General features: G+C 53.4%; 5 protein-coding genes across 5 annotated transcripts; 3 read left to right on the top strand and 2 right to left on the bottom strand.

Moving 5' to 3' along the window:
- Positions 1-598: 598 nt before the first annotated feature.
- Positions 599-3,378, bottom strand: CDEST_13667 (Putative F-box domain-containing protein). The gene is made up of 2 exons (XM_062929823.1): positions 3,067-3,378; positions 599-2,975 (listed from the first exon to the last, which is right to left on the bottom strand). Exons 1-2 carry the CDS (start codon positions 3,169-3,171, stop codon positions 1,104-1,106), a joined length of 1,977 nt encoding a protein of 658 aa, XP_062785874.1. The 5' UTR covers positions 3,172-3,378; the 3' UTR covers positions 599-1,103.
- A 1,317-nt stretch (positions 3,379-4,695) lies between these two features.
- Positions 4,696-5,033, bottom strand: CDEST_13666 (uncharacterized protein; the record flags this gene model as incomplete). Its single annotated transcript, XM_062929822.1, has 2 exons — positions 4,696-4,867; positions 4,957-5,033. The coding sequence occupies 2 exons, from the start codon at positions 5,031-5,033 to the stop codon at positions 4,696-4,698; spliced, it is 249 nt and encodes an 82-aa protein (XP_062785873.1).
- Positions 5,034-6,016: 983 nt separating this feature from the next.
- On the top strand, positions 6,017-8,113 carry CDEST_13665 (Putative 2Fe-2S ferredoxin-type iron-sulfur binding domain, yiiM-like, 3-alpha helix). Its single transcript, XM_062929821.1, has 2 exons — positions 6,017-6,349; positions 6,424-8,113. The coding sequence occupies exons 1-2, from the start codon at positions 6,130-6,132 to the stop codon at positions 7,842-7,844; spliced, it is 1,641 nt and encodes a 546-aa protein (XP_062785872.1). The 5' UTR covers positions 6,017-6,129; the 3' UTR covers positions 7,845-8,113.
- Positions 8,114-8,217: 104 nt separating this feature from the next.
- Positions 8,218-9,159, top strand: CDEST_13664 (Putative ribosomal RNA-processing protein; the record flags this gene model as incomplete). Its single annotated transcript, XM_062929820.1, has 1 exon — positions 8,218-9,159. The coding sequence occupies one exon, from the start codon at positions 8,218-8,220 to the stop codon at positions 9,157-9,159; it is 942 nt and encodes a 313-aa protein (XP_062785871.1).
- A 2,206-nt stretch (positions 9,160-11,365) lies between these two features.
- Positions 11,366-14,210, top strand: CDEST_13663 (Putative glycoside hydrolase family 16, concanavalin A-like lectin/glucanase domain superfamily). The gene is made up of 5 exons (XM_062929819.1): positions 11,366-11,937; positions 11,997-12,063; positions 12,119-12,311; positions 12,373-12,411; positions 12,472-14,210. Exons 1-5 carry the CDS (start codon positions 11,540-11,542, stop codon positions 14,013-14,015), a joined length of 2,241 nt encoding a protein of 746 aa, XP_062785870.1. The 5' UTR covers positions 11,366-11,539; the 3' UTR covers positions 14,016-14,210.
- The last annotated feature ends 144 nt before the right edge of the window (positions 14,211-14,354 follow it).

Here is a 14,354-nt window from a genome sequence, read left to right as displayed (position 1 = left end):
TGCTTGGGCATGAATGAGGCTCTTCCGTCGTTGGAGCGGAAGAAGGGCAGAGCCTGCATTTAGCATGTTGCGAGGTACAGGGTTTCTGCTGAGGCTCTTGCAAACGTGTCTTATGTATGATCATACCCCTTATTCGTGGGGCTTGATGGTTGCGTGAGGCAGCATGGAGGGAATGCTGTTTGCATGAGACTGGCCTCCTCTTCGTAACCCCCCCCCCTTGGGCCCTGATGTATTATCACATTTCAGGCTCGGGCAATGCGCGCAAGCTTTAATTTCCCCTTCCACGCAGGCGGATGCTTCTCGGGCCACTCTACGCCCAACAAAGTGCACCTTTTTCCATCTCACTTGCTTCCTGTCCATGGCCGTTGAATGCAGTCCGTAGAGGGGAAGCTCTCTCTCAATCGGCCGCCAGGGAGAGCTAGTACTGAAAGCGGTCCAGACCTTTCAATTCTTGGGAGGATATAACGATGGATGTATGAGACCTAACGATAGCGTCCAGACGCCGCTAGCTGTCCCAAGCTCCCCCCGTGACTACCTACATCGAGCGGGAGATCAGCTCTGCATGTACACGCCACGCGCGGTTAGTCACTTGCGTTTCAGTTCAGAGTATCTGTAGATTCTTACAACTACAGATGATAGATGGATCTTGTGGCCCTGTCTCTCGCTTAAGGCGTAATCCCTTCTTCAAACAGGGGGGTAATATCAGTAGCTCGCAAAGCTAACGCAAGGCGAACATCCCCATTGTGCGAACCACCGCCGCCGAGCGGCCGCAAGCGGGGGTGAGCAAGGAGCTCGGGAAAACAAGGCAATTGGCGTCCCCCCCTTCCTACCACAAAATCATAAGCAAGCATGTCCGGCGATACAATTGCTGCGACGGGGCTTTGATGAGGACTGTTTGTAGGAGAACCCAGTCGTCCACCCATGTCCGAGTCTCCATCCAACGCGTTCCTTCGGCAAGGTACTTTTACGCCACGGAATATCCGTTTGGAACAGCCTGTTTAAGGATGCCCGAGTGTGGATCTGGCCCTCGCCCGAAGATGTGTGACACGCCTAGAGCCTTTGATGGACATGGGGAGAATGCAGCCGTCGGCAGGCTCTCCGTTCTAACTTCGAGACGATGCCGAATTGTGCCCGCTGTAAGCGAAATCATAGCCGAACGGCTTCCCAGGAGTGCAAGCTCTCTGCAAGTACGCGGCTGGAGCTCTCCTTATCCAAGTTGAGACTCCAGGCTTGCATAATTCTGACTGTATGTCGGGTGATGGTCGTCTTGGGCCAGGGTATGACCCCTCACTGAAAGAGGAGTTCCTTGAGGCAGGCCCCGAGATCGGCAGCGACTGCGGTGTTGGATATTGACAGGGGCTTGTCACGTCGTCCCCCTGTGTCTTGAACTGAGTTCGTGGTGGTGTCGTTGGGCCACCGGGCCAGTTGTTGAGGTTTGGAAGCCTGATAGCGGGATCGAATGAGATGAACACCAGCGGCCGCGTACTATGGGATGCCCGTGGTCCGACGGCATAGACTATCGAGCGGTCGTCCATAACCCCTGAGATAGGACTGTACGTATTGTGGCCTTTGGGGTTGAGAATGCTATCCAACTCTGTGAGGCACAAGTTTTTCTGCTTTGTATCGGTTTTTGGCGGCCACCATGAGATCTTATTTGGCGTACCGGGTTGGAGAGCCCCTTGCCCCGCGCCGTCTGCAGGTGACCATTGAAGACCGTGGTTGTTTCTGGCATGGCTAAAACGGGATATTGAACGTAGCTGCGGCCTTCGCATCATAGAATCGGAAGCATCAGGGTCGTTGACCAGGTCGATGAACGTTTCGCAGGAATGGTTATAAGAACGTATGAAGCATTGGCTAAGAGTTATTGCTGGGGTCGTTGAGCCGTCATCGCCTCTGTGAAACGTTGAAGACTCGCGCTGTTTGTTGGCTTGGACTGCTGTACCAGTTGAGCATGAATGAGTGGGTGGAACTTCGCTGCTTTCGGCATCGCTTTCGGGGTCGGAATCGGAGTCTGAGTCGTTTGCACGGTTGCGTCGATTAGAAAAGATAAGCTCTGTCCGATACGATGATCTCGTGCTTGAACACTCGTCGACAAGCCATTCTCTTCGACATTCTGAAACCATGATATTCCCAGTAACCTGGTCCTTTTCAAGTTGCAAAGTGCTCCATCTATCATCAATGGGCCCCTCTTCGTGTTGCCGGCGCCACATGGCATTTTCCGATGTTAGCTGCATGTCCTTGGCCTCTAAACTTCCCACCGGTAAACGAAAGCCGTAATAGTGTGAGGTCCAATCAGCTTCGTAGACATCAAAAGTGTTCAGGCTTGAGATTCCATAAAAGTTATTGTCGATGACTTCAAAGCAAACAGTAGAGCCGACGTCTGATCCGACTAGGTCCTCGAGGTCCAAACGGCCTGCAGCCCATTGTTCCTTGCAGATGTCGAATCGCCTCAGAACCCATCTTTTGAAGCCGTCATCTCCAATCATTGAGTGGGTGCCATAGTAGAGACATTCCTTGTTGTTGCGTGCAAACAGCTTGGATGTTGATTCGAGAACATGAGCTGTTAGAAGCCTCCTTTGTCGCACATCTATAATGACAAGTCGGCTTCGACCTCCTGTCTTTGGTGGATTGTAAAGACAGCTTACAATCCCGCAGGCGAAGTGTACTGGCCGAAACTTGAACTTACCATTCCCAATGCCCAGTCCTGGGATAGCCCACAGTAGCGTACGGATGTCGATAACGATCTCCGAGTCCGCAGATCCATGTAGATGGAGAAGGCGGAGCGACTCATAGCCTTGAGTGTAGCAAAGCATTCCATCACAGTAGATGAAGTCATCCACATGAGCAGCAATTGCGGCGGAGTACGGCGCGGCGGTAGCGACAGCATTCTGGATCTTGACCAGTCGCCGCAAGCAACGGGCGTATTGCTTGGAGGAGCATGCATCTTGGACGTCGGCTGAGTACGGGGCATTGATCTATTTCACTCAGTCAGCATGGCATAAAAAGGCTTTTACTGGATGAGGGATATCTTGCTTCAAGTGCGGCCCGACAGATATCGTCGTTGACTACAAGATATCTGAACTGGGAACAAACCAGGCTGAGGTTGAACGTATCGTGTAAGTCCAGGGAGTTTGCTATGTATGTCATGATCTCGATAGGCAACCGTTGCATCCTGGTGAAGCTGACGACCGCCTTGAGCCCGTCTCTCTATCATCCGAGTGAAAGTGAGTATTGTGCGGAAGGATGATGGTACAAGGCGAGACGGATACTGAAAAAGGGCCCTATCAGGATCAGGCGGACGATGTAACCCAACAGAATGCCATCGAGCATACTTTCTGTGGGAGAGAGGGGACTGCAAAGGACAGGTTTTAAATTAGACCCTAAAGCAGAGCCGCATAAAAGCAGAGCCGCATGTATGGACTTATCCGGTAAGGGGTGGTTGTAGACAACGAAGAAACACCTCGGCCTCTGAAGCTGTTTTCGTGTGCTACCTAGATTAAAGGGTGCTTAAGCACAGCCTCGTTAGTTAGGTAGTACTGCACATTCGTTTGAGCGTTGAGCTGGGTCATTGCAGTCCTGCATGTTTAAACACACCCCGCGCCGGAATCGAGGTAGATGGACTTCATCTTGCGGCAGCCTGACCTGGAGTACACATTTACGGGCCGGTCGGCTCACCCTTGGCTGATATCACATTTGTGACGTCAAAGAAATCAATGCTCATGGACATGACTATCATGAGTCTCTTAGGGTGTTTGAATTACAGAAAAATTGGAAAAAGGGAGGGGGTTGAGGGTGATGCGGCTCTGGAGACAACTCTTGAGTAAGAGGCCAGGAGTTCCCTGCTCCGATCAGCTTCAAAATTAGGTACGAGGGAGGTACCTACACGTTTAGATACCTCCTAGGTTCTTCAGGTAAGGTAGGTAGGTGCTGTGGGTACCTGGGCATTTATATGTAGCAAGTAAGGGCACTGCATTCCCGTCTCGGCTTTACCTGACCTGTTCGTGTAGGCCTCGTCCAATGATTGAGCAGAAATGGCTCCACTATTGAGGCTCTTCCCCTCTAAGTCTGATTCGTGATTCACTCTTTCGGAATGCATGGCTGCCACTTGTTCCTCCCCCCATTGCGGCTCAAAACAGACAAATCTTTACCGCTCATAATATCACCTGGGCGCCAGCCTGCCTACAGTAGCGTTGCTCGCCCCGCCGCTTCCAACAAACCTGTCGGCGTGTCTCTTCTAGTGGCTTAGAGCAGCTTCCAGATTTTATGCCGTGAAAGACGCGGCTCCCACCAACTGGATTACCAGATTGAAACTCGGGTTTTCTGACATCTTATTTGCGCCCGTTTTTGCCGCCACTCGGCTGACGATATTCCTTGAAGAGCCTCACTTGCCTTGCGGAGTTCCTCCCAGTGATGGAGTATCATCCTGCTATGGGGCCAACCTATGCCAGCTTGTTTGAGGCTGGCGCCATCAGCATCGTAGGGCTTGTGTCGTCTTTGGGGATTTGCCTGCTCACAATGCGCTTCTGTCTCACTCGCTGCCATCAATGCCACCCCCAAGACGACTGAACAGTCCGTGGGGACATTTGTTCAACGGTTCAAATACAGGCCGTGTCGCACCCGTGAGCAAAGTACGTGGCGTCGCCTCATTCGCGGGACGTTTCTCGGAAATTGGTGGCTCGCACAAGACATCAAGCGTTACTTAGGGCAGAGTTCGACAAGAAGCGCTCGATATGAAGGTGTGGAGCTCACTTGGCCAGCCATGGCTATCTGACGCAGCGCAATTTCGAGGCCTGAAAGTGCAGGGGAAAACGTACACATCGATGTCATTGATCTCGTATTGCTTTCCGAATGGACATGACAATCTGGCCTAACACTGGGCAAGTTAGTAACAGTAGGTATAAAGAGACCCTGAATCGTGGCTCTAGTTCCCAGAGGAGCTACAGGAAAGAGTGTCACCGACGACATGCAACCGACGGCGTATAAGCCGTCGACCTCAGATTCTTCGTCAGCAGGCTGTTAACTAATACAGGCATGCTGGGTGGCAAGAAGACTGCTGCTTGATCGATTCGAAAACCCGACAGCCATTGTCTGGAAAGGAAAAGCACCCGTTGAGATATTACCGTTGTACTCAGACTATCGAGTATGCGCCCCCTGGCTATTGAGGATTCAATAGGGGAAATTGCCCCAGTGCTTCGCTTTTTGACCTGGTTGTCGTCCGGAGAAATCCGCAGCAGGAACCTATACTTCAGCTATGATGAGACTCTGTCCTCAAGAAAACAAAGAAGTCGTGTGCTGGCCTGCCAAGCGGGTAGCCTTATGAACAGGTGTTGTTGAATGTGAACGACATCATCTCAACTCTGCTGCCGTAGTGTAACCTCCCTCGAAGACCCTGTCGCCGACGCAGGGGGTCCATTTTGCGCGGGCAATCCGGCAGGTGGCCAGACCTGACTACCTGCCTTAGTGCTGACTATGTATGTCACGGAAAAGCAAAAAGGATGAGCCTCTTCAAAGGCCGCCTCTTAGCAACTCCCCTGGCCCCTAATACTTAATTGGAAATCAATGCAGTATTTCCAATAAAGGGCGCGGAACAGACCCGCTAATAGCGAAGTAACGGCCGCAGGAAACTCAGCCAGGTTCTGTTGTAGAATCAACTATGATTGGTGTTGTTCCCCCGGAGATCTCATACTTAAGGATGGCAGGCAAGATGCATTCTCGCGCATAGCATCGATGCGCCATGTTAGGTTTTTTGACGGGAGGAGGACGAATGGAACTTACACATTTTGTCCTGCCGCAACAGGCCTTTGGTTATCTCACCTTGCATCAAATCGATATCTGCAGCTGCACACCTTATCCAGCTGCTACAATGATGAACTCACTTCCCAGAACTACAGAGCACGGTGCGTCTTACCGAGGTGGTGTCAGCAAGAACACTGTGCATATCACAATTGATACGGTCCATCATCATAGGTTGCAGCCGAATACGACTTAGCGCAGCTTCCTTCCAATTCATCTTCCACTTCACCTTCTGCTTTGCTTCCATCTTCTCGTTTCTCTCAAAAACACATCCTTCAATTCCCTCATTCCTACAGTTTCTCATTCGCCCATTCTATATGCGTTACAATATCAGTCATGAGCTCTACACAAGAGATCGACCTATGGTCGCCATTTACCAGCGACATCCTGTTGGAGGTCCGGACTGGCGTGATGACAAAAATGCCAGGGCTCGAAGTCACATCAGGAATAGACAAGAGCTTGAGGAAAGGGCCAGTTCATGTGGCTTCACTGGGCCTTGAGCTGGACGAGCATGACCCAACCTTCCATGGAGGTCCCGACAAAGCCATTCACGGCTGTAAGCAGTTCACCTGCTTCCCCTGCGGTGCTTTTTCTTTCGACAAGTTACAGTTTTGACAAACATTTATCCAGATTGCTCGTCACATTATCCTGGTTGGAGAAAGGAGTACCCCACGGCAGCAGATCGCTTCAAACCGGGCGCTTTTGGTGAGAACTTTGTCACCAAGCACATGAATGAGCGGAATGTCTGCATCGGCGATATCATCCACGTTGGCGACGAGGTTGTACTGCAAGTCAGCCTGCCACGCCAACCGTGCTACAAGCTTAACCACCGATTCCAGCTGAAGAACTTTGCCCCGAAAACTTTCGAGACCAGCAGGACTGGTTGGTATTATCGAGTCCTTAAGGGAGGCAAGGTCAAGGCTGGCGATGAGATTAGGCTCATTGAGCGGAAGTGGCCCAAGTGGACCATTGAGAGAATTCAGGAATACCTGCACAGAAACCAGAATGACTTGGCCATGAACGAGGAATTAGCGGCGATCGAAGAGTTGGGAAAAGAGTGTCGCGGTGCCTTTCAGAGACGAGTAGCCAAGGCCCAGGCACAGGAGAAGAGAGTAAAGGGCGACATATGGCGCGATTTCAAGATCGTCGAAAAGACGACGCAAACGCCGCGAATTTCGTCGTTCGTTCTCGAAGCCGTCAGCATAAGGGAGGACCCGGGGGATCTAAACCCAGGCGCCCACGCAAAGCTCAAGCTTCCCAATGGCCTACTGCGGTCTTACTCAATTGTCTCGGGAGACCGCAACAAATTCGAACTCGGAATTGCCCTAAATGACAGCAGTCGGGGAGGTTCCCGCTACCTCCACGAGTCCATGGCTGTCGGAGACGTCCTCCGTGTTGGGAGAATCACCACCGACGTGAAGATGTCCAGCGCGTCGAGCAACCACGTCTTCATAGTGGGCGGCATCGGCGTCACCGCCTTCCTTGCTCTCGCCGAGGGCTATCACGAGATTCACTACAACTTCGAGATGCACTACGCGGTGCGCTCCGCTAACGACATACCTTTCCAATCGCGTTTGGAAGTCTTTGGCCGCAGTGTGCGGCTGTATGACGGGTCCAAAGGAGAGAGGATGGACGTTGACGACATCATGCGGACGCTCAAGTGGAACAGCCATGTCTACGTCTGTGGACCTACACGATTAATGGAGGCAGTGAGGAAAGCGGCAGAGCAGTGTGGTCTCGATGAAAACGACGTGCACTATGAAGCATTCGTCGCAGACACGTCGGGAGACCCGTTCGAGGTGGAGGTCGTGAACCGCGATGGCAAGATCTTGAAGGTGGGAGAGGAAGAAACGCTATTGGAGGTGCTCAAGCGAGAGGTCGGAGGAGATGTTGCGAGTAGCTGCGAGGTCGGCAATTGTGGGACATGCAAGGTCGGACTGAAAGCAGGCCGGGTTGACCACAGAGGCACGGCGTTAACGTCTACGGACAAGGTCGAGTCGATGCTGAGCTGCGTGAGCCGTGGAATTGGAAGAATCTCCATTGAAATATGACGGCGTTGGTATTCAATCATTCACCGTATTCGAGCACTGGAGTACGGCTTCTAGAGCCAGTAGCGAGGGAGGGTAGGGTGCCACACAGAGGATATGCGAGATCAGTACCAGGCAAATCAATCAGACCAGATTCGCGGGCTGCAGTACAGACTAAAACCCCCCTCTGTGAAGGACTTCGGCGTGCATAGGCATGGAGAATCCACAACAGATAAGGAGAGCACTGTTCACATCTTCAATGCTAGCCAATAGGAAACTGTGTAGATAAGGATGGATGCCCCACCTTTGCTTTTTCTTTGGCTTGGATCCGACGAGAATTTTGGCAGCTTCTGGTGGACGACAAGCAAATTCTTGGTGTAGGCTACACTCCGCCACCATGTCATCCGCCGAATCCCAACAAGATGGTTTCATCACCCTGCCCGTGAAGCTTCCGGCTCTCGCATCTTGCCCCATCACCGCCCTTCACGAAATCCGGGTTCGACGGAATACGCCCAAGATCCCAACCGAGATCGACGACCGAAGTCTTTTCCTCAAGAACGTCCCCGTCGACAGTACCGAAGCCCACTTCCGTCAAGTGTTTGCGGCCCTAATCGGACCCGGTCGATTTGAGAGCATAGCCTTCGAGGATGAACGGAAGACTGTCACAGCCATTGACCCGGCTCAGGCCGTGAAGGTGACGGGTTTCGGCAAGAAGCGCAAGCGTGACGAGCAAGAAGCAGAAGAGAGGGCAATGGAGGAAGAGGTTGCTCGGCTGCCCGATATATGGACAAGGAGGCTTCGGAAAAGTGGCAGCAGCGCCATTGTTCTCTTGGCCGACGAGAAGAGCGTGGACCTCGTGATGAGGGCCATCAAGAAAATGAACAAATCGAAGAAGTTCACTGTCTGGGGAGACGGTGTTTCCGACGACCTTCCCGAGCTCGGCTCGCAGTGGATCTCGGCACATATCCAGCTGGCCCGCTGCGACAAGGCGGCGACGCAGAAGTCCGTACACGCCTTCTTCAACGTCTTCAACCGCAAAGAGAAGGAGGCGGCAGAAATGGCCAAGCGGTTACGTAACGAGCCGGACGAGGACGGGTTCGTCACAGTCGTCCGCGGCGGCCGCGTGGCGCCGGCGAACAAGACCGAGGCAGAGGAGGCTCGGCAGAAGATGGTGGACAAGGCGGAGAAGAAGAAGTCGGAAACCACGGACTTCTACCGCTTCCAGCTGCGCGAGCGTCGCAAGGCGGAGCAGGCCGCGTTGATGAAGCGGTTCGATGAGGACCGTAAGAAGGTCGACGCGATGAAGGAGAAGCGTGGGAAATTCAGACCCGAGACATGATCCTGCCGTGAAGCGTCTCGCCAACCAACCAAACAAGATACCCATTTACACCACACTGTTCTAACTGTAAGTTGACCTTCTCTCTCATACCCGTTTCTTCCTTCCACATGATGACGCACGCGGGGCCAGCGGAGCACTTTGAGGTAATGGGCTTGTCCTAGATCCGACGGTGTCATGTCGACGAAAACCGCGCTACAATATCTTCTCAACCTTGTCTGAAAAGCATGGAAGAAAGCCTTTTTTTTAAATCACAATCATAGTTGGTTGAATACCAGACACTAACTTGGTATCAGATTACGAAGGTCAGAGGACCCGCCAAAGGTACGCCAGTAGAGGCGTGACGATTCGCCTGTTGGCCATCAGAATCGGCAGTGTTCTCTGTACCCATGAATAGAAAACATTCCACACAGATGCTCCTCTGGCTAGAACCGAGGTGGACCTAACGAAAAAGAAGATTTTTGAGCTGAGACTTGAAAAGGCACACCGGCGCAGATAATCATGAGCTATATTGGTCCCAACGACCGAGACGATGGCCAGCGTCTTCGGCAGAAACAATGCAAAGCCACCTGTGTGCCTACAAGTTTACGAACCAGTTGCGGCACCCCCCTTTTCGAAAATTCTTCGTTGCTAGCATGTTCTGGGCACCCTACTTCCAATCAAACGGCTCTGAACAGCCTAGCCCTACCTTCCCTTTCGTCGGGTTTTCACTTTAGCCATAACGGCTATAGCGTCGAAACCGCTGTATCGTATTTCTCAGCCGGTCCCAATGAACAAACCACTCGGCGCGACAATATGCGGCTGGCTCTCAAGCTGACGACTGCTCGCTGTGATTCTTGAAGTGACTAGAGGACTTTCAACTTCATGGGATCGCATGGAGCCCCGCCTCTAAGGCTTACAAAAGATCATTTTCCATTGTTCACCCATGCTTGCAAGTTGCTTGCTCCGTGCCGCATGACGACGTCTGTCTTATTCAACAGACCCTGGTGCGATGCGGATTTTCGGCGATTGTAGCCAACCTCGCAACCCGCGAGCCTCCTGGCTCGGCGCTGAGGCCGGAATCGTCATAGCTCGAGGTAGGTATGTCGACCGACATTCCCGAATTGTGCCGCAGGGCATCTACCAACGCAACGTCCCAGCAGCTCCCCCCTCTACTTGATTTCATCACCTTTCCCTTCCCCATTTCCCCCTTCCTCGAGCGCTGGGACCTTGCCAAGCGATGTCCGTTATTGCGCTCCGACGACTTGTCAGGCTCAGCTCCGTCCAAGAATAGCAGCCCGTCAAGGAGGCTAGTGCGATCGCCTTCGCCTGCAGTTTGACGTGAGGGTGAGGGCAGCAATATGCCGCTTTTCACACGGACAGTGACGTGTAGAGCCGCGGTTGCCATCAAGGGGAGGTGGTGATAATGTCAGAGTGGGAAAAGACGACTCGTGACCCAGGCACCAGCGTGCGTGGGGAGAGGGAGAAAGTACTTTTTCGCGGCACAGCGCCTGCAATAACGGGAACCCCTGTTTTCCAGCCGTTATCGTGTACCTGCATTAGACATTGCGCCAACGCCAACCTGCAATGTCATCACCCCATTGGAACATGGGAATCGAATCAACTGCGGCTATATCAAGTCGCGGTGAGAGTCCTTTCTGCCGCAAAGCCACCCAGTCCAGCCGCTGCTGCCTTCTTTCGGTTGGTACGAGGTTCTAATAGTCGCGAGCCAACATCCTCTTCTAGTTAGCCCGTCGACCGATGCAAGTCGAAAACTACCACGTCGCTCGACGCACTCGGCAGCCATTGCGAAATCCCCCCAATCACCGTCAATCGCCGCCCTTTTGTGCAATTTCCCGGGCCCCTTTCTCGCATCTGATCGGGGACGTCCCACCGCCGCCTACTCGCCCGGACCTCGTGATGCTTGGCCCCGGCTGCCTTCATGGAGTCTTGCATGCGCAGTTGGCACCGTGACGGCTTCCTCGCAGTTCTCCTTTCCCTTCCGGGACGCACAGACTGCGAGGCCAATACAGCCCGGCCGCACCAAGTAAAAGATTTGCTGGATGGGCTTGGCCCTAGGGAGGTGTTTTTCAGCATGAGGGGGCCACGATACCGCTGGGCCTCTGGGGCGCGAAAGTGACTAATTAGCCAGCGGCACAGGAGAGATGCCCGAGCACTCACGATGAAAAGGCATGGGGATCATAAGCAGCTCGTTGTCCGCCCGATACGAGAATAAAGCTGTCCCTCTTCTTCCCACACAGCACAAATCAGCCAACGACCGTGCCGTCCAGCAACCCCTAGAGCCGTCTTGCTCGTCCCACGACGTATCTCACGTCAAGTCATTCGTTTTGAACCCATTCGACTTACACCAAGTCTCTCATTCCTTAATCATAATACAGCCATCATGGCCCCTTCACTCCTTACCATTGGCACAGCTGCTCTGGCCTTGGCTGGTGACGCTGTTGCCAAGCAGTTTGTGCTCGACGACACCTACGACTCGACAAATTTCTTTGACAAGTTCGACTTCTTCGAGAGCAGATACGGAACCGGAGACTACAACGATGTCGATCTCACCTCGGGTTACATCAACTACCGGACCAGAGCCGATGCTCAGAAGCTGGGCCTCATCAGCAACGCCGGTGGTGAGGTCTATTTGGGCCCTAATGCCCACAATGTCACCGAGTTTCCCGGCGTTGGCCGTTCCAGTGTGAGGCTCGAGAGCAAGGCCATTTACAACAAGTCACTTATGGTTGCTCGCTTCTCTCACCTGCCCAAGCCTGTCTGCGGTGCTTGGTCTGCTTTGTAAGTCCTCCCACACCCTGAAAAGTTTCTAATGGGGACTTCAACTAACATGACTGAAGCTGGTCTTACGGTGCCCCGTGGCCCAAGAAGGGTGAGCTTGACTGGTTTGAGGGCTGGAACAACGCGGTAAGAACATTAGCCACCGTGCCCCAGATGTGTCCCTTTGCTGAGAGCGTCGTAGGCTGCCAACAAGCCCGCTGCCCACACCTACCACTCGTCCGAGCAGGGCCAGTGTATCATCACCGAGGCTGGCCAGACCTCCAAGGTCAACACACCCAACTGTGACCAGTGGGCTCCTGGTCAATATCAGAACGAGGGTTGTACTACAACTGCTACCTCTGCCGATCCCTGGGGCTCTTCTGATGGTGGTATCTGTAAGTCAAACCGGACGGGTTCCCCGAGTTTCAAGATCATTGTTTTTAACGCCTTTCACAGACGCTGTCGAGTGGACCGACGACTACATCAAGTTCTTCTGTAAGTACAAAACTAGTTAACCTGTACTTTTGACAGCCAGCTAACCTGGCTTCTACCTAGCCTGGACTCACGGTGCTGCCCCCAAGGACGTCGGCTCCGACTCCCCGGACACCTCCTCCTGGGGAACCCCCTCCATGCTGATCTCTAACGACAAGTGCAACATCAACAGCCACTTCTCGGACCAGAGGCTCGTGATCAACATCGATTTCTGTGGTGTTCTCGCCGGCAACGAGTACATCTGGAAGGACCAGTGTGCAGCGTCTACCGGGCACGCCGTCTGCTCTACTTACGTTGCGCAGAACCCTTCAGCGTACAAGGATACCTACTTCAAGATCAAGGATATTCGCATTTTTAAGGAAGGCACCAAGCCTGTGATATCGTCTTCGACCTCGTCCTCGGCCACTTCCTCGGCGCCCGTGTCTGCCAGCACCAGCCACTCCACTTCCGTGACCGACTCTGCGTCAGCATCTGCATCTGCATCAGCATCAGCCTCTGCCTCAGCCTCTGCCTCAGCCTCTACCTCTGCTTCTGCCTCCGTGTCGCCCTCAGCATCTGCGTCTGCAGGTACCAGCCATCCTGCCTCCGCGAGTAGGTCTTACTCGGAGACGAGTACGGCCAACGTCACCGACAAGTCCGTAAGCGTCTCTGACTCTCAGACTGCTACGGGTACTGCCTCTGCCTCTGCTTCCGCCTCTGTTACCGGCACCATAACCGCGAGCGCCAGTGTCACCGAATCCTCGTCTGCCAGTGGCTCGAGCTCCATCTCCGTCAAGTCCAACAGCATGACTGACGAGGACGTCTGCACCGAGGACGACGACGACGTCATTACCAAGACTCCCATCACCACCAAGGACGCCGTCATCACCAAGAGCGCCGTCGCCACCGGAAGTGACATCACCGGCAAGCAGACTCAACTTGTCTCCTCGACGGCCCCTGTCCAGCTGACCACCTCGACCGTCTACACCACCAAGGTTTCAACGATTACAGCTTGCCCCCCCGCCGTTACCGACTGCCCCGACCGTATTGGCAAGGTCACTACGCAGACCATTGCTCTTTACACTACCGTATGCCCCGTTTCGTCGGTCCCTGCCCCCAAGCCCACGGAATCGGTCAAGGGTAACAACAAACCCCATCCCGGTCCTGACGTTTCAACCACCACCTTTACTACCGTATACACCATCACGAAGTGCCCGTCTTCCGTCCCCAACTGCCCTATCGGGAGCGTCACCACCAAGATTCTCACGACGTCGATCCCCACCGCCGGCCCTTCTGTGCCCATGGTCACCAAGCTCGTCGTTCCCTCCGGCCCTGACTCCGTACCCGGCCTGACCAAGACACTCTCCCTGGTCTCTTCCTCCGGTATCCCGCTGAAGCCCAGCGCTCCCGGTGGCAATCCTCCCAGCTACAACTCCAGCATCTCTGTAGTCAAGCCCTCCACCCTGTCCCCCTCTAAGCCCTCAGGCACCGCCCCTGGCGCTTCCACCACTGGCTGCTCTGGCGCCAGCTGCCCAACCAAGCCGGTCATTGTCGTCAACGCCGCCGTCCAGGCCGGCGCCAGCTTTGTACTCATGGCTCTTGGCGCGTTCGCCGTCTTTGCATTGTAGACGTCTAAACGTAAATGCTGAGTGAAGACAGACGATATAGCAATGTTTCAACGTGTATTCGAGTATGGATCTAGTCAGACATTCTTGACGGCACAGGACACCTCCTGTTTTTGTTTGTTGAAAAGAATGCGTATATGTCCACAATTTTTAGAAACGTCTCGATGCAAGACGGATAGTAATAAATTTGGCTTACACAGTCACGAAGAGTCATTTGTGTGATAAGAGAACCTGAATGCGAGACGTCATAATTGCACGGCTTACTGACTTCCCAAAAAGATGTGTTGAATCAATGATACCGAAAAGCTTTGTGTTGCCGACGCCTGTAAAAGTTTTCTTGTG

Source organism: Colletotrichum destructivum, chromosome 9, assembly GCF_034447905.1.
Source record: "Colletotrichum destructivum chromosome 9, complete sequence".
NCBI lineage: Eukaryota > Fungi > Ascomycota > Sordariomycetes > Glomerellales > Glomerellaceae > Colletotrichum > Colletotrichum destructivum.
Note: the sequence above shows the minus strand (reverse complement) of the source record. Positions and strands in the feature narration are given on the sequence as shown.